This window comes from Gopherus evgoodei, chromosome 10, assembly GCF_007399415.2.
Source record: "Gopherus evgoodei ecotype Sinaloan lineage chromosome 10, rGopEvg1_v1.p, whole genome shotgun sequence".
NCBI classification, from domain to species: domain Eukaryota; kingdom Metazoa; phylum Chordata; order Testudines; family Testudinidae; genus Gopherus; species Gopherus evgoodei.
In genome coordinates, this window is record NC_044331.1 from 82,211,931 (window position 1) to 82,235,417 (window position 23,487).

The 23,487-nt window shown below is 43.3% G+C and overlaps 1 protein-coding gene across 3 annotated transcripts; it reads right to left on the reverse strand.

Moving 5' to 3' along the window:
• On the reverse strand, nucleotides 1–23,482 carry ZNF598 (zinc finger protein 598). Of its 3 annotated transcripts, XM_030576715.1 has the most exons (13): nucleotides 23,249–23,309; nucleotides 21,268–21,356; nucleotides 16,614–16,726; nucleotides 14,479–14,608; nucleotides 12,366–12,577; nucleotides 10,856–11,073; nucleotides 10,173–10,290; nucleotides 7,821–7,999; nucleotides 6,884–6,965; nucleotides 5,361–6,127; nucleotides 3,920–4,055; nucleotides 2,397–2,541; nucleotides 1–2,214 (listed from the first exon to the last, which is right to left on the reverse strand). In XM_030576715.1, the coding sequence occupies exons 4-13, from the start codon at nucleotides 14,530–14,532 to the stop codon at nucleotides 1,867–1,869; spliced, it is 2,259 nt and encodes a 752-aa protein (XP_030432575.1). In that variant the 5' UTR covers nucleotides 14,533–14,608; nucleotides 16,614–16,726; nucleotides 21,268–21,356; nucleotides 23,249–23,309; the 3' UTR covers nucleotides 1–1,866. The 3 variants fall into 3 exon arrangements, with proteins under 3 accessions (XP_030432575.1, XP_030432574.1, XP_030432573.1); XM_030576714.1 differs by lacking the exons at nucleotides 21,268–21,356; nucleotides 23,249–23,309 and adding an exon at nucleotides 23,312–23,482; XM_030576713.1 differs by lacking the exon at nucleotides 21,268–21,356 and having other exon boundaries at nucleotides 23,249–23,482.
• Nucleotides 23,483–23,487: the final 5 nt, after the last annotated feature.

Here is a 23,487-nt window from a genome sequence, read left to right on the forward strand (position 1 = left end):
TAGAAGTGGCCTGAAAACTCCAATAATACTTTATTTAATGATGTGAGCACATGGAACAATGAACCTGCATCAGGCTAAATAGATGGGTAACTTCAAGTTCTCAATCCCCTAGGTGAGGCCTACGTAACAGTTTGATAACACAGAAGAAACTAACTGAAAATAAAGGGAAGACACAAGACGCTCTTTCAAAGAATATGCATTTCATCACCTCTGAACTTTACAAACCAAATTAAGCGACAAGGGGAAAGCAGTTTACATTATGGGTCAATAGCTAACAGAGAAGCATGTAAGTGCTTTCCTAGTGAAAGTACTTTTTAATTGTGGTAGCATGACCAACGTAAAAATACCAGTCTCTACTGCATGAGAAACAGAGATTTAGAACTTAGGAACAATCATTTGAAAACATTAACCTTTGCTATGTAGACATGCGTAATATACACAATCATGCAACAAGATACACCCCTTGGAAAATCATTTCTCTTCTCCATTTCAGGGGATATAGGCTGGCCCTATGACTAATGGTACAAGATCAGGTACTGAAAAATATCCTGAGTTATATGAAAACAAATAACCCACAGAGAGTGCAGTCTGGCATCAAGCAAAATCAACAATAAAAGAGAAGGCAAAGATAATTCATTTCTGTAGCCAAGACTAATGCTTCAACAGCTCAAGCTCAGTTTCATAAAAGTGCTGCTTAAATAAAAGCAGTGTCGTGTCACTCAAAAACTAATTTTCATTTCTATTCCTATGTGGTAAAAATTAAACATGGTCTGCCATGACTGGTGTGTCTCAGACAGTCAGAAGCTACAGCTTTGAAAGTGCCCCACAGGAAAGCTTCTCAACACTCCCTCCAGGTAAAGCTGCTGCTGGAGGAGTCCCTTCAGATGACTGACAGATCCCCCCAGCCCCTCCAACTGGGATTTATAAATGCCAAGTGGTAGGAGCAAGGGAGTCCCAGGAAGTAAAACACTCCTACAATTCTTAACATCTTGTCCTCTTCAGTGCAGACCACTGTCAACAGTTAAATGCACTTCAAGGCACTGCAGAGCAACAGAATGCTCAGCGACCGATAGCATTTCCTGTTCCAATTTGCTGTCTGTTTTGTGCTAACACCAGTAACACATCCAAGAAATCAAACATGGCAGTTGTTAAATAAAATTATGGTGAACCAAATGCCCTTTGAAGAGAATAAAGCTTTGAACACTACTTTACTACATGCAGTCCTACAAAATAAGTTTCTTTAAAGAACACGATTACATAGAAAGTCAGAGGCAACTTCAAATCCCAGGTTCAACTAACCACAGAGAAAGATCAGTCCAATTCAAGTAGTAGTAGTAGTATTTTAGCTTTCAGCCAGGAATATTCTTTGCTATATAAATGGTGAGGTGTTTACAGCATACATTTTAATGGTCTTATTCACCAATGTCGCAGCTTCCATCTCTCTTCCTAACTCTGCGCCAATTACCTCCCTCTCTTTGTGGCCACAAAAATAGAATATTAGCTGTAACCAGAATATTAAGGAAACCACTGTAGAGCTGTTTCCACCAATAGCAATGATAGATTTCCACCTTTTAACTGTAGCATCTTGCAAGGTGGAAGGTGGCCACTCGCCTGACCAACCTGCAAAGTTAGCATGTTTCTAATCAGGTGTTTACAATGCTAACATTTTGGGTGTTAATTAGATACAGGTGTAGTCCAGTGATCCCTTTACACATCACTTTTAAGCAGGGCTACACTGAACCTCCCAATGCTAATCTGCATAAGACTACTCAACTGACCCTCACAGTTGGCTGCACTATACTGTCAAACCTCATTCCAAAAAGTGCACATTTAAAATTGAGACTATTTTATTGGTCTTTGTGAAAGCTAAGTGATGATTCTGCTGATTGCTTGTAAGGAAGGGAATTCTTCATCCTCAATATGCAAAGCTTTGTGAGAGGCTATGTCCTGCTGAGTCAGCACTTGCTGACACGTCGGGCAGATGCAGCAGTCCAGGGCAGAAGCAGAGTCCAATTGCCAGACATTCTTTTTGTTCTTTTTGGGTTTGTTTGAGCCTTGTTTCTCCTTGATTCTGAAGTCATTGTGAGCAGAAAGCAGTTCCTGCTGCTTAGCTGCGTCTGGCAACAACACCAATAACTCATTAAAGATTTTCATGAAGTTCTCTCCAAGCAGCTCTCGGCAGCTTTGGTAATATTCTGCCGCAGAAATTAGCCCCTTTATTTAAAAGAGAATCAGGACAATTAGCAACAAACAGGAAGAGTCTACTGACCGAGGGTGAAATTCATCCCTCGGTACCTCTAACCACTCAACCTCACTGTTCATTATTGCCTCAACCCTCAATGAGCTGACAACTGAAAGTAGGACTTCAAATATTTCTAAGGGTTTCCACTACTTACCTGTCTGAACTGTCCAGAATGAGTTTTAAATTTATTGAATCTAGACTCATCACTTTGAAGAAAGTCCTTTATAGACTGTATTAACTGAATGTTCCTTTGTTGAAAATGTTCGGGTATCAAGTAAGATCCTCGACAGGGTTTTGGCCTGCATTTGGAAAGAAAGTGAATTAACACTCCATGCAATGAAAAGGGACTGAAAAATGCCTTAGATTTGTTACACTGGCCCTTGCCAATCTCTCACCACGGGGTATGCTACCTGCTTCACCCAATTATACACGAAACTCCCATTGGCAACATGCACCCATCCCAAGGAGATGCTGGAATGGCATCACCTAAGGATTAGGGTATCTGCTCCCAGTTCTTCCTGGATGGGGAGAACACTTAAAATGCAAGTTTAATCTATTTATGATCCAAACTGGCCTGGTCTGAAACACGCTTCATGAACTGTGATAACTAAGTGATACAAGTCACAAAGGCCTTGTGCATACTGGGACCAAAGCGGAGTTATTTACAATTCACAACGTCTGCATGAGGACGACAGTTATCTCGTGTTAGCAATCTTAACGGAAAACAAAAAGAAAACGGCCCCTTCTCCCATCCCGCTGCAGACATGGCAAAGTGACCAACCTTGGAAAGAATCAGAACTAAGAGTGGCATTTAGAGGCTATGAGTACTTTGTAAATTCCCCCCCAAAAGCAAGTTCCCATATGCAGACAAATATTTCTACGCGTAGGTGAGTCATAGTGAGCTATTACAAGGCAGAAGCATATTGCAACTGTTAGAGTGGAGGCAAATTCAAGACTCTGCTTATTGCTCCAGCAATAAGGATTCCTGCAATATGGAAGCAGAATGGAAAAAGGTTTCTGATCTGCTATCATAACCGAACCCACTGCCTCACTGCACAAGTTACTTAAAGAGCATGGTGGCATCAGGTGGAAACTCCACAAATCCCAGGTAATTAAAAACCCACTTTCAAATTCAGGTTGGTGTTTACAAACTATGAGTTTGGGTGTCTTATGCAGGGAACTTTCATGTGTTTGTGCAACACTAGAAGTGAGCAGCTTTCTTTGACAGCAAGTCATGCTTCCCTTGGTGAGATGGAGTCACTATGCAAGGTTTTTAAGGATTTCTTGTTGTAGGTTTAGGGACAAATATGAGGGACTCTGAGCTGGTCGGTCAGTTGTCCATCCTCCCCTCCTGCCCTCCCCCCCCCCCCCCCCCCCCGCAACCCCCTCTCCCACAAAAACACATGTTGCATCCGTTTAGACTTACTCAGATTCAGACCTATCTACCAAAACGTAACTGACACCTACCTCTCTACACATTAGCAGGAATCTGACTCACAGACCCTATAACTGAGATCTGAATCAGGTCCTTACTTTTGTACACTGCTGCCTCTTAAACCTCACCTGTTCAGGCTAATCGCCCCAAAGCAGCATGCAATATTGAGAAGCCCTACATGGAGGAATTGAAACACAGATTGTGTGTAGACTAATGTGAATTCTCGAAGTGCTTTTACTTACTCGTTCTGAGATGTAGTGACAGGATCAGAGACACTGGTGGATGGAATAACAGTAAAACCTGGAGGTGGTTTACTAACAGGCACTGACAGCCCTGGAGGTGGAGGGGGACTCTTTAATAGCGCCACAGAGATAAAGCCTAGATTCAAACAACACAGAATGGGGAGGAAGTTAGTGCACTGTCTATGCTACACAGCCCATCATCTCTCAGATCCAGTCCTTCCCTTCCCTCAAAAGTCTGCAGAGATGATACGTTACCATTTATAAGATCCACACAGCTCAACAGGTACCAATGCATCTGAAGACAGTTCAAATGAAGGGATTAATCTGCTGTTTTACAGGCCACTGATCCTAGTCAGACCAAGAGATGCTACGAACTGGCTGCTCTTCGGACACAAAGCTCAAGCCCTAACTCTTGGTTTACTGCTTCCACAGAAAGTGAAGTACAAACATGCACTGGTGGAAAACCCATTTTTACATAATGGAACAAATGGCAAGGGCACAGCTTTACTTCACCTGAACCACACAGCGGACATTTTCCAGCAGGCTGCCATCTGGTGTTACTCTACCACCAATGGTGGTTGTGTTGCCACCTTCATGAGATGCAACTGCCATGTGCTGCACGGGTGTACGAGAGACACTGACCCTACTGCAATCTGAAATAGTTGCTACCAGCTCGCAACTTCACAGTGATACTTTCCTCCAAAGCACAGATTCTTCCCTGCCATTTAGGTCATTCTTTTGCTCTGGGAGAGCTCTCCGCAGGAATTTTCCACTAGGAAAGCAGCAGGACTGTGTTTATGAGTGAACTGCCCTCTCTATTAGCTATACACACAGACTACATTAAACTACACAGTTCTAGGGGCCTGATTCATTATTGTGTTACTTCAGCTACACCCATCAGAGCACCACTAAAGGCAAGGATATTACATGAGTGTAAACCTAGAGTAGCTGACCCATCAAGCCTACGTGTATTTATACTGTGATCATGCTGCTAGGTACTGTTCACACACAGCGGAAAGACAGACTGTCCCTCCACGAAGGAGCTTCCAGACTAGCCCTTGGAATACTCCCGCGCACAGGTACACCTAGCATTACTCATTAGCCAAGCAGGAGTGTTCAGAGGCTGGCTGCTTATCTACAAGTCACCCTAAGTGCCAGGCTGAACACAGCAGCTCTGCGGTTGCATGAGGCAGGTATGTCCCAACGTTTCAATGGAATTTTAACAGGACAGGGCCGCAGGGGAGGAGTTCAAACTGCTCAATGAGGTTTGCTGGGCTAAAATGTTTCTACTTTACTCTCTAGCTCTGCAAGCTACAGGAAACTGTTCCTATTTTAAGAGTAATTCTGGCTACCCATGGAAGTCACTCCTCTCTTTTGCGCGTTTAACATACCCTATTTATTTGAGCTAGTCAGAATGGGACTGACTTTTTGCAGGGGTTACCTGGTGGTGGCATTCTAGATGGTCCCGAGTTCCCGAGTGCTGGGAAGTCTTCCTGAGATAAAGGGCATTGGTTAGTCCCTGGAGGCTTTTTAAGGCCAGGTGGCTCTTTGGATGCATTACAAATTGCTACTGATTTTTCCAAGTCACCATTCATGACAGCTGCGGATCTGTCAAGGAGGTGAAGATTTGCAGGGGCACTTGGCATCTGCTCAGCTTCTACCAGTTTTTCCAAAGCTGATGCAGGAGGCAAGGTCTCCTCTGGCAGCTGGGGGGATGATGCTCTTTGCTTCTCAACTCCCATCTTCTTTTTCTTGCTCACTTTAGTAAAAGTCTGTGAGGTGGAAGCTGCCAGCAAGGAGGATACATCAAACATTGTCGGTGTATTTCTGATCTCCTGAGTTGTCAGGCCACTGCTACTGTCTTCGTCATCTGACAGGGAGGGTTTACCGCTCTTCCTGCTTCCTTTATTGCTGTTCGAGGGGGCTGGTTTTTTGGCCAGATGGTTTGAACTGACGCTGAGGGAAGCGATGGCTTTAACTGCGCTTTTATTGGAACTGTTGCTCCATGCAGATGTGATGTTAGACACTGTTCTAGCATTAGGCCTCATTTTGGACACCAGAGCCGGAAAGTCCTCCTCTTGAAAGGCTGTTTTCTTGGCAGCAACTGTGTATGTTAAGGACACCCCAGAAGTGATGGTGGGTGCTGCAGAGGAGGAAAGGCTTGGGAAATCCTCTTCCTTCAGCTTAACTGATGCTGGCTGAGCAGAGCTGTGAGAAGGGAAAACAACACTGGGTACAGCAGTCACAAGGTCAGCACAGAGGCGGCGCAAATCCACTGGGCAGAAAAACTCAACATCTGCAGTTTCCCCTCAAAAATACTATTGCTTAGAAGAGGCGTCGAGACTCACAAGTAATTGTGGGTAAAATTAAAATGGATGCGTGCTTACAAATAGGCCATGTGCTACAAAAGCCCTCCCGTGAGATGTCACACTGCAAGTGTGAGACTTCAGCAGCACATTGCCTGGGCCGGGACTTGGACACTGCCTTAGAAGGCTCACATTCCAGACCGGGACACAGCAGAAGCAACCACAGGCTTTAGAGGGGCACTCCAGTAGCCACCAGCTTCGAGACGGTGACCTGGTAGCCAATTTAGAGACCACCACTGGCTTCAGTGGAAGATGGCCAGCAGGTACTGTGGGAGTGTGGATGTGTATCTACTGGAGATAAACTGCAGGGCTAGAAAAGGAGTAGTGGTCCAAGAGGATGGGATATGGGATGATTAGAAACTTATCTGAAGAAACCTTTAGACTGAGCAACTCATGGGAAGTGACAGCCTACACCTTGTCAAGCAGTCCCACTGAGGCCACGTGGGTGGTTTGCGTAGCCAGAATTTGGGGAAGAGGGAGTAATGTCTCAAAAATAATTTAACTTCAAATTATCTGTACAACTATTATCTGCCAAACTTGGAACCCAAGTAAGCTTATAAACCAGACTTCACTTTGCTATTATCTTGCACAAACTTACCATTGTAGGGGCCCTGCAGCTGAGCCAATCGCTGGAAAGTCATCTTGGCTTAAAGCACCATTAGCAGCTGCTTCTTTTGGAACTTTGACAAAAAGACCAAAGAAATGCTCTTAACTAAAATTAATTCATTTCCGCCTGGGAGCTATCAACGAGCATCAGGACACCACAACTAATTCTGGTTTTGGTACTATATGCTGTTGTTAGCTGTGATATTCTAAATCAGAAGAATGGACGTGCACTTTAAACGAATGTAAAAATGCACTTTTTCATTCTGATAACTACATTTGCTACTGCTTCCCCATGTTCTGGGTTTAACTTGCAGCACGTTAGTGATAGTCAAGAAGAGTGACACTAAAGCCACTGGTTTATGTATGACGGGTTTGATACTTGACTCCAAATATAATCCAAATAGAGATGTTAATGCCATACGAGTCTTCAGTGTATTTTAGGATACTGTATCCAGAATGTTTTCCACTTAGGTTACAGAATGACATTAAAACACCAGTACTTAGTATATAATATTTAAAGCCCAAACTGACCTCACTTGAAAACGTACCACATGGTAGGCCTTAGCTTTCTGATTCTAGCAATTTTACACCAATATTGAAAATTAAATTCTTTACACCAAGGAAGAAGAGTGCAATCTAAACCTACCACTGTCTGTACGCCAAATCAGGATGTTGTTCACGCTTTGGTTTGATTATTTTGGTTGTTCACGTATTTCTGCCCAGAGTCATTTAAAATATGAACACGCTGCCGGAATCCCAAAGGAAGGAATTACATTTGGACATGTTTCACAGCAGGCTAGCTGTGCTGGTCTCTTTAATGGCCAAAATCAATTCTTTGCCATGCATCCCATAACCATTCACACCTTTGCCCATGCCTGTTGGAATTCTCTACAGTCATCAGAACACACACACACACACACACAACTAACCTGTGGCTTCATTTGAAGGCTTTGGCACTCGTTTAGTGTTGGACACGTCTGGATCCTTCAATTCTTCTTTTTTACCTCGACTGCTATCCTCTTTATCCTCGACTTGTTTCTTTTCTTCTTGCCGTTTTGCTGCTACTGATGCCCTGACTGCTGCTGCAATATCTCGGTCCTCTTCTTCCCTACAGGGCAGGACAGGTTTTTTAGGTCTAACAGAAAGGACTAATGGGCTTTTAAGCACCTTTGTCTCTCACTCCAATTCTCACCTTTAAATTTCACATTCAAACTACTTTATGTCAACTGCCTTATGCTGCCACCTGCTGGGAAATGTTGCAACTGAAACTCAACTTAATTCATATCATCACATCCAGGTTCAGGCTTTGAAGAAACAGGCAAAATTCATTCATTGGACTTTTAAATTCCATACGGCAGTGGGTCTCAAACTTTTTTTAACTGGTGACCCCTTTCACATCGTAAGCCTCTGAGTGCGACCCCCCTAATAAATTAAACACCCTTTTAATATATTTAACACCATTATAAATGCTGAAGGCAAGTGGGGCTTGGGGTGGAGGTTGACAGCTTGTGACCCCCCAAGTAATGAACTCGCGACCCCCTGAGGGGTCCCGACCCCCAGTTTGAGAACCCCTGCCGTACAGCGATAACTGATATCTAAGTACAGCAGGAACCAGGATGAGAATATCAGAGACGCATGGGAACACTAGTCTCTCCCATACGTTTTCAAGGTACGAAAACCTCATTTGTTAGTCCAAGTAACTCAGTGTAATATGGTTCATCATGAACTTCCAACACATGCAAGATCCACATGCGAAACACCGATGTATATGGTGCCTGGAGATGGATTTCCCCAGTGAAATTACCGGTAACGAACACCCCACTGACTGCCCAGCAAGAAAGAAAAACAGACACACAGTAGGTACAAAGCTCTTGTGTGGATGAAAGGAGACATAGTGCCATTTAATTTCAATACTTAACCCTCTTCTTTTTCCAAAGCACAGGCCCACCAGAGATCTGTTAGTTCAATAAAAGAGCACAGTCCTTAGAACAGGAACTTAATGATTGCCCAAACCTAAAAAGGTCCGCTAAGCCTGCAAAGGCACATCAGTTACTTCAGAAAATCCTACTTCAAAAAGTCAAGCATGAAAATAACTATCTTAAACCAGAAAATTCTCTGTTATAATAACCCACATGTTGGAGAGTTCAGGATAGCTTTAAGATTACAATGCTCATCTACTTTGGCAAGTGCAGAGAATCGAAATTTCTTGTAAAATACTTTTGTTTAATTGTGTGCAAGTGGTGTCCAGACTTCTACCGAAAACTAGTCACATCCTTATCTATGGAGGTGGTACTGCAGTTTCCTCATTTTCCTCCCACCAAAATAATCATAGAATCATAGAGGTGGGACTGGAAAAGGGACTTCAACGGGTCATCTTGTCCAATCCCCTGTACTCTAGATGGTACCTGAGAGGTGTTTAAGAAGAGATTAGACAAAATCCTCTCCTGATGGAGATTTCACAACCTTCTTAGGCAATTTGTTCCAGTGCTTATCTACCCTGACAGTCAAGACATTTTTCCTAATCTCCAAACTAAACCTCCCTTGCTGCAGTTTAAGCCCCCCGCTACTTGTCCCATCCTCACAGGTTAAGGAGAAAAATTTTTCACCCCCCTCCTTGTAACAACCTTTTACGTAATTGAAAATTGAACTGTTATGTTCCCTCTCAGTCTTCTCTTCTCCAGACTAAACAAACCCAATTTTTTCCATCTTCCCTCATAGGTTCTGTTTTCTAGACCTTTAATCATTTCTGTTGCTCTTTTCAGGACTTTCTCCAATTTGTCCACATCTTTCCTGAAATGTGGCATCCGAAAACGAACACAATACTCCAGCTGAGGCCTTATTAGCCAGAGCAGAGCAGAAGAATTACTTCTCGTGTCTTGCTTACAACACTCCTGCTAATAGAGCCCAGAATGACGTTTGCTTTTTGCAACAGTGTTATGGTCACTGATACAGTATTTAGCTTGTGATCCCCTATAACTCCTAGATCCCTTTCCACAGTACTTCTTCCTAGGATGTCATTTCTCATTTTGTACGTATGCAATTGTTTGTTCCTTCCTAAGTGGAGCACTTTGTATTTGTCCTTATTGAATTTCACCCTATTTACTTCAGACCATTTCTCCAGTTTGTCCAGATCATTTTGAATTTTAATTCTATCCTCCAAAGCACTTGCAACCATTCCCAGCTTGGTATCGTCTACAAACTTTATAAGTTTATATAAATGTAAGAAATAAGAAAATATTTCATCTTCTGCAGTAAATTCTGCAGCATGCTGCGTTACTCACCTCTTATATCTCCAGCTCCCTCTTCTGTTTTGCTGCCCTCCTCGGAGTCCCGACCTCCCTGGTCGTCCTTGTCTGTTATATCTGTCAACTTCTTCATAGTCCTCTCCACCTACAACACCTGACCAGGAAACATGTCCAATCATTCTCTCCGTTGCTTTTCTAATCTAGGAACATAACACCATCACTCCATAGGTGATTGAGAGTCAGGAAAAGTCCTTTTGTACCAATATATTTTAGCATCTTACAATCAGCAGCCACTGATTTTATAAAACCAGTTAGCCTTTACCATTATTGCATTAAAATGCATTTAGCAGTATATGGATTCCATATATTATAAGATTGTGATTCAAGTTTAGGACAAATTTCATCTTGATGTGCAGAGATTTCCATGTACAGCTTCCAATAAAGTAAAAAATACCCATATATCTCCCCACTTTTAGTACCAGATGTACCCCTCGCAGTACCATGGTTACCACTCCCTTCATTCATATTACCTATATCCCAAGCAATTCTAAGCTAGATTAGAAAGTCAGCTATGAAAATAATCCCCTTATTTTGAAATGGGACATGATGAGTTTTCAGTCCACAAATGGCCAACTTACACACCGAGATCCTGAAAACTTTCAAAGCATTAAGAAATCAGAAGGTATCTCTGGCAACTTCTTCCTTCCAATCTGACTTACTCTCATTCCTCCGTTGGTGCCTGGGAGCATAGTTGAACTGAAGATCAATCTGTCGGTTCTGTCTGGCCTCAGCCCTGTTTTTGCTGTGGCAGGCTGTTTTGTGTGCTTTGTAATCTATTTCTGTACGGAAAGCATGAGTGAACTGTTCTGTACTGCACTGTCCCTCTTCACAAAGGAAATGCTTTTCACGGAAGTGTTCGCGAAGGTATTCGTAATCGCTGGGAAGAGGGCAGACATTGATTGGTTAGTTTAGCAATGCAGTCAACTTAAAAGAATTGTTCGTTCTTTAAAAACATTTTGAGTGTTGTCACTCCATTTTGCAAACTCTAGACTAGTGACCTTCCATACTCGCTTCTCTGTGTGTCAGGACACGGAACACTGCATTGCATGTCTCAGAGAAGTTAAAGCAAATTCACTGCATGATGCCTCCCCGACCTTGTCACATTAGCCCTGCACAAAATCTCCTCCATAAAAGGAACTTTATTCAGACCTACTTTTCCCCAAATAAATCTTAGACTGTTGGCTATTATGGGCATATGTAGCAGAGCTGCAGAAATTGCCACACAACTGCACTCCAGAGTCTAATTTTTGTTTTTAGCCTTCAAGTGTGAAGAAACCTTAAAAGCATGAACTGGATATAAATGGATGATGGGCTGTCTGAATCTGCAGACAGTCTGAAGCAAGATCTCATACGTGTGAACTGTCCCACTCATCTTAGTGCATTAATGTGAGCCCTGAAGATGACAGTTTAAATGTCACCAGTTAAAATGATTTGTAGTGAAATCATCATCAAAAACATCCATCTGATGTATCTGTCCAATAATCCTAAACCATCCATCGTGTCTTCCTAAGTCTCAAAGGCTAATTTCCCAAATATGGCTCAGATACCTCCCAGACCCTCGGACTCCCCCATGAGAATTAAGTACCAGCAAATTCACTTAAAAACGGACAGCGAGGGAGCAGTAATAAATACATTGATTTTAAACACAAAAATAGAGACCAGCTGCTGCACTGATTACATAGTTCTTTACAAACCTCCCTTCCTTTATTAAACGGAAATGTAGTCATAGCTGCTCAGCCTTTCCAGTCTGCCACTGAGGACTGCTGCTGCGTTCAGAGGGATTGCCTCTTGCCACGGCATTTAAGGCCAATTCACTGCACTGCACATGATATAATCAGTCTCTCTCATTCATATGTACAGTTTTATACAACTCTTAAAGCTCAGTGGCTCCGTTTGCACTGATATAGCGCTGAGCAATGCATACAGCCCATTTCCAGTACAGCACGTCTGTTAGCTTCAGAAGAGACATCAACCAGGAGAAAAGGTCAGTCCCAGTGTTCCATCCTCAATGCAAATTCAAACAAAGATCAAAAGCAATCTGCTCACTCTTGCGTTGGGTGCCTTTGGACAACCTACTCTCGAGGCTGAAAGCAGATGCAATCACCTTTCCATCAAGATTTAAATCTTTACTTGAATTAAAAGAAACCCAGGTCAGCCACTCTCACAAACCTGTAATATTCCTGAGCACCATCTGAATCACAAAAGTGGCAGAAATAGTGATCTCGCCTCAAGTGTTTCAATAACTCGTCGTTGTCTAAATAACGCTCATCACAGAATTTACAAAGGGGATGCCCACGATGAGATGTGTCGTCTGGGTCCCCATGTATTCGATGTCGAGCGAGGTCTTTGCGGGAATACCACTTACGTTCATGTGTAAAGATCTTAAAGAAAGAATTACCTCATGTCAACAGAGAACTGAGCAGTTTACTGATGGAGTAAATCAGGTTCTACTAATCTTGATGTCATTGGCCAACATTACTAGTCAAAGCCATTTCCCACTTTCAAGCTATGAACAATCTGTGGTTAAATGGTTCAGTGAATGGGTATAAGAACTCAAGTCCCTCTCCAACTTAAATCTAATTTACATTTCACTCACCTGGAACAAGGAAAACAGACCAGTCAGTTTCATTTTCTCCTAGTAAATTTTGTTTCATGTGCTAACAGTGTAGCAGTTTGGGTTACAAACTCTGCAAGAAAAGTCTTTAAATCTAAACCATCTTCTGAAAACACTCAGTATTCTGCTTACCCAAGATTGGGACAATGTAAAATGAAATGAGTCAGCCATTATGCATTTGGTAACCTTCCTCATAAAGCTACCGAGTGCCAGGCCTATACACAAACATTGTCTCAGTCCACAACTGCTGTACCACTTGCCAATATCTTGTCGCTCCTGGCATGGAATTTGTTTCTCTAGGAAGAGAGCTTATAAAACCGAGGATACCAACAAAATACACATATACCTCTACCCCGATATAACACTGCCCTCAGGAGCCAAAAAATCTTACCGCATTATAGGTGAAACCGCATTATACTGAACTTGCTTTGATCCCTCCGAAGTGCGCAGCACACACACCCCCAGAGCACTGCTTTACCGCATTATATTCGAATTCGTGTTATATCAGGGCGCATTATATTGGGGCAAAGGTGTATATACAAACAACATTAGGCACTGATTTGATATAACTGTTTGAAAGTGAACCAAAAAATTAACATTGCCAAATATTCTCCAAAAACTGGTGGTAGATATTCAATATATATCTTGTCTAGACCAAAGGTATTAAACTCATCTTGGGCAGGGATTACTTTGGCTTCATCAACATCAACAGAGTGAAGCAGGAAGGAATTCCTTCCCTCTACATTAACCAGTGCAGATGAGTATCAGTCACATTGGAAGTTAGAGGTTACAAGTGTTCTTTCAGCAGCAGTGATCTTAGCTGAACCACTTCGGCTAGAGTGCTGCTTTCCACTCTGAAAGCTCAAATTTAAGATGGTATAAAGTATTAACTGTCTAGCTCTACACAGACTCACACTTTAAGACCAGAAGGGACCATTATGATAATTTCCATCATGATAATCTAATCTGACCACCTGCACATCACAGGCCACATAACAATGGCCATTAAATATTGTAACCATGTAGGAAAAAAGAGAGCAATATGCAGTTTTAAGGCCCACTTTAACTTGCTCAGGTGATTTCTCATCATGTATATGAACTCGTGCAAGTTCTAAATACCTCTGAGTTGGTTTTGCTCTTGAGGAGGACTCTGAGGTCCTATTATGCACCTTGTTCTCTGAATAGGTGCTGAACGTTTTTAGAATGAGGTTTGGGTTGTTGTTTTTTAAAAACATAATACATAAAAAAAAATTAAAATAAGAGATTCTACAGAAAGCAGATGTCTATAGTCAGACTTTCTGATGTGACTGCAAGCAGGAAATTAGACCCATGGCATTAATCCATCCCTGGGGTGGAGCTAACGTCATAAGGTTTTTTGAGATGGCTGGGCTATAAATATATTTAAAATAGAATCCAGACTGAAAGCCTTAGATTTCCTTAATTACCAATTTATGACAAGTGGTGGTTATAAAATGCTGCAAGTCACTCAAACAGAATTGGTGGGGTGGAAGAAACTTCTACTGGGTCATTGATTCCATTTCTCCACCATGTCCTCTTTTCCGTTCCGCCCTCCCTCTCCAGCAAGACTCCTACAAACTTACAGTTACACAGATTCCCATGCAATGAAGTCTCTTTTTCCCTACCCTAAAGCACATTTTTATGGCTCACCTTCAGGTGTTTAACACACAGTTTACAACAGAAGAGCTCATGCTGCTTTCTCATGTGCTGTTCCAAGTCCACAATGGTGTTGAATGGCCGCACATCTGGACACAGAGGGCATTCATGCTGCAGTAGCTTCCTAAAGGAGGAAGATATTCAAGGAAGGTTTATCCAGGTTATTTCAAATCCTATCCCAAAACCCTACACTTCAGAAAAAGAACCTACACTTCACTGAAAAGAAAAATGTTTTATTAGCAACAGAGTGTTACTTTTTTTAAAGCAGTTACAGATCATGCTTATTCCAAAAATACCCTTGATCATTCTAGGAGCAAAACTGAAGTAAACTATATGGATGCTTGAATATCAGGAGGGGAGCAGTACAGCTACTGCTTGAAAAGTGATACAATACTAGAGTGGCATGGCCTATGAACAGGCTGTAATGTGTTAGAGGATTCTAACACAAGGGTGTGTTCTCAGCTCCCTCCAAAGATAATGGTACGAAGTTTGCAGTTTAATCTGTGATTTGTTAAAATCCAGTCAAGTTAAATCTCTTCGAGGGGCAAGAACTTCATGCAATATTGTATCTACATGATATAGTTGAACAGTGACCTCATCTGCAGCTAAGTCATATAGTTGGGGGGGGGGGGGGGAAGAGGGAGGAGGAAGCCCTAGTACCGAAAGAGGAAACAAGTAAAGCACCATTCTCCAAGGTGATAGCAGAAACACAGGCCTGGCTATTAGGGAACAGCTTAATGGGTTTAGCTCCTGACTGTCGTTCTGCAGCTATTCATGACATTCAGAAATCTCAGCAACAAACCATTGGGTTTGTCTTTTAAAAACTGTGACATTTCGAACCAGACACATCATTACAAAATGCAACTGCTCAGAGCAAATCTATTTAATTAATCAGAATTTATTTCCTACTTATCCTGTAGTCATTTACTAATAATAGGAGGCAGCAAGCAACACGTTTCTGGGAACACTTAGTACAGTGGAACCATATCTCAGTTATCTGAAAACTCCTCAGACAGTTAGTATAGCAAAATCCCACAACATACTTCCATTTTCCATTCTAGGTCAGAAGGCCACCAAAGCCACTATCCAATCCAGCAAACGCCAAGCCGTAAGAGAATACCGATGCACCTACTGAATCCCATCCTGGGGCCAAACAAGGCTGAATGCATTGCACTAGTCTCCAACAAAAGGCACTGGCTGCATGTACCGCTCAGCCCTATACCCTTCCACGTCCCATCTCCTGTCCCCTATCTTTCCATTTAGCTGATCCCCCTCCTACCTGAATCCACACAAAAAACCCAAACAAACATTCAACTAATATGACATTTGCTGCCATCCCATTGTTCATTCTGCTTGAGTAACACTCCTTTCCCCCACCAGTCGGTATTGTCTAATTAGCTCTTCAAGACAGGGATTTACAATCTGTCTACTACTCCGTGTGAGGCACTATACAAACACAAGGTCCCATTCTTGGTTGGTTCTTAAGCATTATGAAAAAACATGATTAATAAATCAGGTGATGATATTGTTCTTACTAACAGAGACAGCACCAATATAAGGAGTAGAGGTCATTCAGCATCTTGCTCAGGGCATGTGAGAAAGACGGAAAAGTGACTTTTAATGACAAATCACATATTAAGCCGCTGAAGCCCTAGGATTTCAGACTTAAAGATGTGTCCGTTTTGCAGCCCCAGGTCTCTTGGACACTTCCATGCACACATGTTCAATTTTCTCCATTCTGCAGCATGGTACAAAATACACACATTGCAATGAAATTTCCAAAAGCTGAGTCTGCACTGTTTTACCTAAGGGCAGCATGCATTTCCTGTTACATCCTAAGGACAAGGTATTATTTTAGAGATGTCATATTAAAGCCACAGGCTACCTGCTGTACACACTTGCCTGGGGCCCTTTTTCTAATCTGTCTGCTCTCATCTTTCTGAACGCAATATATCCAGAAATCAACTGAAGATGCCAGGGTTGTTAGGCTAAGGTAAAACCACAGATATAATCAAGGTCATCTCCTAGGTGTGCTTCCTGTATCAAAGCCCACTGCTCAGATGACCCAAGGAAAAAAGGAAGGGAAAATATGATAATGCTAGGCAGGAAAAGAGAATGCTAAGTTTTACCTATACAGTGCAAAAACTTTTCCATCAGCAAAGTAGATGTCATATTTCTTCTCATGCTGCAGCTGATTGATTGGTATTGTTGAAAAGGATGCAAGCTTCCTTCCAAAGACCACCTACAGACAACAAACAGGAAAGATTAGAGAAAGCACATATGAAGTTGTACAGTAACTCCTCACTTAACGTCCTCCCACTTAACATCATTTTGAAGTTACGTCACTGCTCCATTAGGGAACATACTCGTTTAAAGTTGTGCAATGCTCCCTTATAACGTCATTTGGCTGACTTTACAAGAGACCATTGCACAAGTTCCTCTTCTCCGCCTCCTGCCCTTCCTTTCCCTTCCTCCCTCCCTCCCAGTGCTTCCCCCAGCTGTTTGGTAGCACTTAGGACTTTCTGGGAGGGAGGAAGCAAGCGGGGAAGCTGCCCCCTCGCAGGCAGGGCCACCTGGAACGCAGGGGCTTTAGGGCCCTGGACTAAGGAGGCCCCAGGACCCTGGCCTGCATCTCTAAAGCCCATTTCAAAATGTGGCCCTGCGAGTACAGGCCGGAGGACTCAGGAGGAGCAGGGGCAGCCGCGCAGCCAGAAAGAAGCAGCACTTACCCCTTCAAAGCCAGCCAGAGAGAAGCGGTGCTTTAAAAAGGAAAGCGCCGCTTCTCTCCAGCCACTAGCTGCGCGGCTGCCCCTGCTCCTCCTGAGTCTTCCGGCCCGTGCTCGCAGGGCCACATTCCAAAACGGGGCTTTAGAGCTGCAGGCCAGGGCCCTGGGGCCCCCTTAGCCCAGGGCCCTGCAGCCCCTAAAGCCCCTGAGTTCTGGGTGGCCCTGCCCGGCGAGGGGGCAGCTCCCAGAATAGTGGCCATGGAGGCAGTGCCGCGCTGCGCAGAGCCACCTGCACCAAACAGGAGCTGCCCCAGGTAAGTGCTCTGCACCTCCCGCCTGCCCCAGGCCTGAGCCTCCTCCCTCACCCCCACCCGGAGTGCCCTCCCACACCCTAACTCCCTCCCAGACCCCGGACCCCTACCCTGAGGCCCAGGGATAAGCCAGGGCACCTCCCCAGTACAGTACAGTACTATACAGTATATAATGTCTTTTGTCTGCCCCCAAAAAATTTCCTTGGAACCTAACCCCCCGCATTTACATTAAATCTTAAGGGAAAATTGGATTCGTTTAACATTGTTTCAGTTAAAGTTGCATTTTTCAGGAACATAACTACAAGGTTAAGTGAGGAGTTACTGTATGTTATTGTGGTCTACACTCGATCACCATTATAACCTAAACTTGTTACAAATATTGGTAAGTGTGTACTGAATCCTAGACATACTGAACGCTGTTTCCCAACCCATTGTCTATGTGCTGCTGGGAGATAATACCATGAACTTTTATGATGTAAGTGCTCAGTGACATAAGACAGAGTCTCGTCAAGGAAACAAGCTAACAAGAGTCAATAAGAAAAAAATGCAAAAAATATTTTTTAAAGGATTAGTAAATTCAGATGCATCCTGTGTAAGTATTGTTTACAAAGAAATCAGCAGCCCAATAAAAAGGAAACATAATTCTCTTCCCAAATAAACAGCCAAGAAACAGAGAAACACAAAGGAATCACACAATAATGCAACAGTCAGAGTCACCTGCACCAATTCAGACAAGTTACAGGAGTCTCTAATTGTTTTTCAGTTGACACTAGGACTGCTACTGTTCATGAAATACCTCACAACAGCTCAATAGCAGGTCTGAGGTACTGTGTGTGCATGTAGTATGATCATTATGAGTCTACTGGCTTCTTCCAAAGTAATTTCATTTAACCAAGAGTCTTCTCCGTGACATATCCCGAAATGTGCATATGACAAACAAGTACGGCCTGTTTTCTTACTCCATTATACACTATATTGTCGTTCATCTTTAAACCTACTCTCATCGGCCTCAAACACTATGTTGACTCTATGACCATTACTTTTGCTACTTCAGTCTGCACTAGTGTGTCACCAGAGGATATTTAGTCATACTGACATTCCCAGCTGCCTTTCCGGATCACACACAAACACTATGCTACTAACAGACCTATTCTACGAAGCAACCCAGTTGTAGTGCCTATAACTCCACTCTTTTCAGTCAAGGACTTACTTTTCAGCACAGCTCATTTGCCACAGTCTATCCTGATTTTTTTCCCACACACACACAACAGTACTACAGGTAGGCTAAAAATGAAGTCTGTAGCGACTAAAAAACAAAGATGACATCTGGAGCAACTGTGAGTGAGGAAGGATGGCCTAGTGGTTAGGACACTAGCCTATGACTTGGGAGACCCAGGTTCAGTTACTTGCTCCACTAAAAATTCCCTGTGTGACCTTGGGCTAGTCACTTAGCCACCCTAGTACTACCTCACAGGGGTAGTGTGAGGCTAAACACACTAAAAATTGAAGTGCTCTGAGCTCTACTGATGAAATGTGCTATATAAGAGCCAGGTATTATTACAATAAAAGGATTGTTTGAAATAATTCAAATAGGTGAAAGATGGCATAAGGAACAAAAGCTAAGCCCACAAAATATAGCAATTACTACAAAACTGAACAGCTGCAAAGGTTAATGCCCTGTCCATGGGGCTAAGACTACCAGCTGGTTTCACCAAAGACAGAAATATATCAGCTTGCTTCTCCTCTGGACAGCAGCCAGCAGCAGGAAACTAGATGCTTCGAGGTAATAAGTCCATAACTATAGGGTCTATCCTGCAAGCATGCTTAGGTTACAGCATAGGCACTTCCCTTGCCAAGCAATTCATCCTAAGCTACAGATGCACTATGTTTGAACACACTGGTACTTAACATCATATTCAGCCTCTGACAGCATGAAGAGGACCAACAGAAAACATACCACCACCTCAGACAAGCAGGCACTCATGTCTTAGTCAGCCAGAGAGGTTCCAGTCTGTCTGCAACTGTAGTTAGAAGGAACACAGGCCCCTGGAACAGCACACCCTCTTTTATAACCTTGCCCTCAGAAAGTTTGAGAACAGGGAGGGAAGGGCAGGAAAGCACTCTACCAGCCATGCTGCACTGCCAGCGCATCCCAGGAATGGTAATATGTAAAGGCTACTCACAGAATTTACTTCAATCCCAGGCCTTGAAGCAGACCCAGGGGATTAGTCACATGTGCAGAAACTATTAGACTGAGACAAAGCTTTTATCCATTTTCTAAAATACTTCCCCCAGCTATATTACCGTCTGCTCCCTCTAAGCTTCTTTGTAGGAGACATCTTTCCACTACCACCTTCATTTAAATGTTGCGTTCTGAAATCAGGCAGTTTACTGTCAAATAATCAATTCTCTTGCACATGCTGTTAGTTTAACTTCACGTTTCATACTTGGGATCACTACTAACTGAATGTAGAGTATCTGCCTTTTATTCACTCTTGTTTCATGTACTTAAGCTTTGTTCTCATTCCACCATGTGGATAAAACCACATGCACTTGACTCATTACATATTTACCAATCTGCATTTCCTCACCCCGGCTGCCCTCCATGTGGATTAAAACAAGATCTTCAACCATCAGAGTACAACAAGACAAAGACAGAGCTGCAGAAGATGTATGTAGTCTGGATAAAAATTAACATCATATCAATATCCCTAAATAGGATTTTAAATAAAGTGGTATGGCATTCTATACTATTGTTAACAAATTTACATAGTAATGAGGAGAAAAACAAACTTCTGGCTTCCACAAACTCTCAGTCTCCTATGCACATCGATAAACAATCTTCACGTTGCTAAAGTGATTAGAGCAATTGAAAAGCAGCCAATGCAAACAGTTTATTTGGGAGGAACCCTTCATTTGGCAAGGAAAAACTGTTCATATTTCATTTCCTAGCACAGTCAATTCGAGTGTTAATTCTTATTTCTTAAACGGCTGAGATCTCTCCCCACATCAGTGCTGCACAAATAATAAACATTTTGAAGGCTGACAATTTTTAAATACGAATTTAACATTCTTGAAAAACAGCCTGCAGCTCTAGAAACTGAAGTCTTATTTATAAAGCAGGAAGCACTAGCGCAAGCTTCCCCACGCTGCCATCAAGGTGCCTCAACTCTGACCCAGAGAACCTCCCCTTCTGGGTATGAAGGCTGTGGAGTCTCCATTCATCTTTTTTACTTGTTTATTGAGACTGCCAATGAAAAGTGTTAATTACAGTGTTCTTAGTGATGTGAACATTTTTCTTTGGGAACAGGACTGAGATCTTTCAAACTCATTCCACATCAGTCACCAGCCATCAGAAGCTCACTACCAGCCCTGGCTGTATTCAAACCTCCAACCTAGAGACGAATGGCTGACTAGTTCCCTGGTATTTCCAGTCTCCCAAGATTATATTCTTAATATTATGCAAAGAGAAGTGCCTGCTGATATTGACACTCTGAGAAAAGTAGATAGAAAATACACTAAATCTAACATCAAGTGAGGACAGGTAACAGAACAATGGAGTAAATATGACTGAAAACATGTACTGCAGAGAGGAAGGGCAATCCAGTGACTGCACAGGAAATTAAGTCTGTAAAAATGGAGAACTGAGAAAGCAGTGAGGAACCATGACAGCAAAGAATGTAGCATACATAAGCGGCAAGTAGTGTCTATCATGGGAAAAGATCAGCATCTTCAGGGCCAACTACCTTGGAAGTTCAGTAGTTCAATATGGTTCCAATATCTTTTATCTCCACCAGCTTCATACCAGGATGATGTCTGACCGAGTCAAAAGTTTCTTGAGAAGAGAAGCAGAAATTCAGAAGAGGTTTGTTGAGCAGCAGAAAGCTAACACACAGAAACTGCTCCAAAGCCACCCTGCATAAATTCACGGGTCAGAAAACCCAACACATTTCGTGGTCTCAGTATGTACATTCAAAGTAGTAATAATAAAAGGATATTGCACATGCTGAAGCATTATCTATACTGCCTTTTGCACTGACCCAGAAATCACCTCATCCTCTCTGAAGAACTCAAGTGGGAGAAAGTTTTCTTATGTTTCAAAAAAAAGTTTGTTTGCCACTTCGCTACATTCTTGCTCTCCCCTTCCAAGCTCCAAAGAGACATTTCAGACTATGCAATTAGATAACTGGATGTGGCTGACTTGCTCTTGTGCACTGCAGTAGGAATTCACAATACTGATTTGTAAAGAAGGGGTAAATTTCAACATATAAAAGCACATTAAATAAAGTTCAGATAAAGTTTTTCCTTGTTTAAAGAAAGCACTGCAGAATCCTCCTACTTGAAAGAGCTGTAAAAGTAGATACATCACCATCACAATGTTTTGTAATACAGGACTTGCGCAAGTCCAGAACAGAGCATGTAAAACACCTTTCCCCAAGCTTAAAATCAGAGCAAGAACCAGGCAGATTTATCAGTGTCTCCTTAATACTAACACTAGAAAACAAGGACAGGTTTACATAAATATTTAAAATAAAAATCAAAGAGGAGAAATAATCTCTTAATATCTTGGTTTTCAATACCCTTCTCTTTGCACCTGAACAGTAGCTGCAACATTAGGGGCAGAGCTCACGGCCAAGCAATATACCCAGCAGTGAAGCTAGAAAGCTTTTCTATGTAAAAGAAAAAAAAAAGGATTTCTCTCTAGCTACAGATCTGATTTAGCCATAAACTATTCTAGGATCCATCATCTCCACAGTCTGACCTCCAGCACAAATTTGTTCAGCATTTCAGTGGACCACAGAAGTAGAACCCATGTCCAGAACAGCTGTGTGACCATATGGGACGACACCATCAATCCTCTTTTCTATTAACGTTTGCTTTAACAGGTAAACTTTATGGTCAGGGTTCCTACAACTCCATGAATCCCAACACACTAATTCTCAAATTGGTGGTTTTGTTAGTGAGACAAAATAAGAAACCTCCCTTCCTCAAGCTAAACCGGCTTTTGTACTACAGGCTGCCTGTATCTTGGTCTCTAAGGTGTTACCAGACAGACAGGGCAGGTCTGGATCCCCACCCTCTATATATAAGGCTATCTTTGCTCTTTATTAGATTAATTAGCTTTTGTAGCTGTGACAGCTTCAAACCCCGAGTAGAACAAAGAGATGGTCTCTGGAATGATAAATAATACTCAGCCGTTCTCCATGGGAACATGTTACCATATCTAGCAATGCAGGATTCTCCAGACTAGATCAGCAGCCCATTGACCTATCTGGGTTGCTCAGCCTGCCAGAGAGCATTTCTCAATGAAGAGGGAGGCATCATGTCCTTGCTCGTACCCTGTTCACTGTGCAGGGCTGTGCACTTGGCAGCCCAGAGGGATTTCTTCCCGCCCCTGCAGTGAGGTGTCTCTGATCCGAGACGCAGAATCTGAAGGCCCCAGAGGTTTAGTCCCATATTCCAGCCCCCCACACCGCTGGGCCACGCGATGGCCTGCCACTGTCTAAACTACCCCAAACCCTCCTACACCAAAGCAGCTACTCGAGCTTCGGCTACTTCGGCTTCCTCCCACGGCGAGACAGCCCCGCCCGGAGCGGCGTGTGCACGTGGAAAACCACAGCCTCGCGCAGCCCCGATCCTGCCGGGCGGCGGCACCGGGGACCCTCCAACTACTCCCCGCTCGCCCACCCTGGGCCGCGTCCCCCTTCTCATCCCCCCCGGCCTCACCTGGCCCAGCTCCTCCCGGCACACCGCGCAGTACCGCACCCCGCACAGCGCCCGCATCCGCACCGAGCAGCGGTAGCAGATCGGGTGGTCGCAGCGGCCCAGCGCCACCACCTCCAGCTCCCCACAGCACAGCACGCACAGTCCGTCCGGGGGACCCGCCGCCGGGGACGGGGAGGCGGCCATGGCGCCCCGGACACGCCGCGGCCTAGGCCCCGCTCAGCCTAGCAACCGGCCCGGAG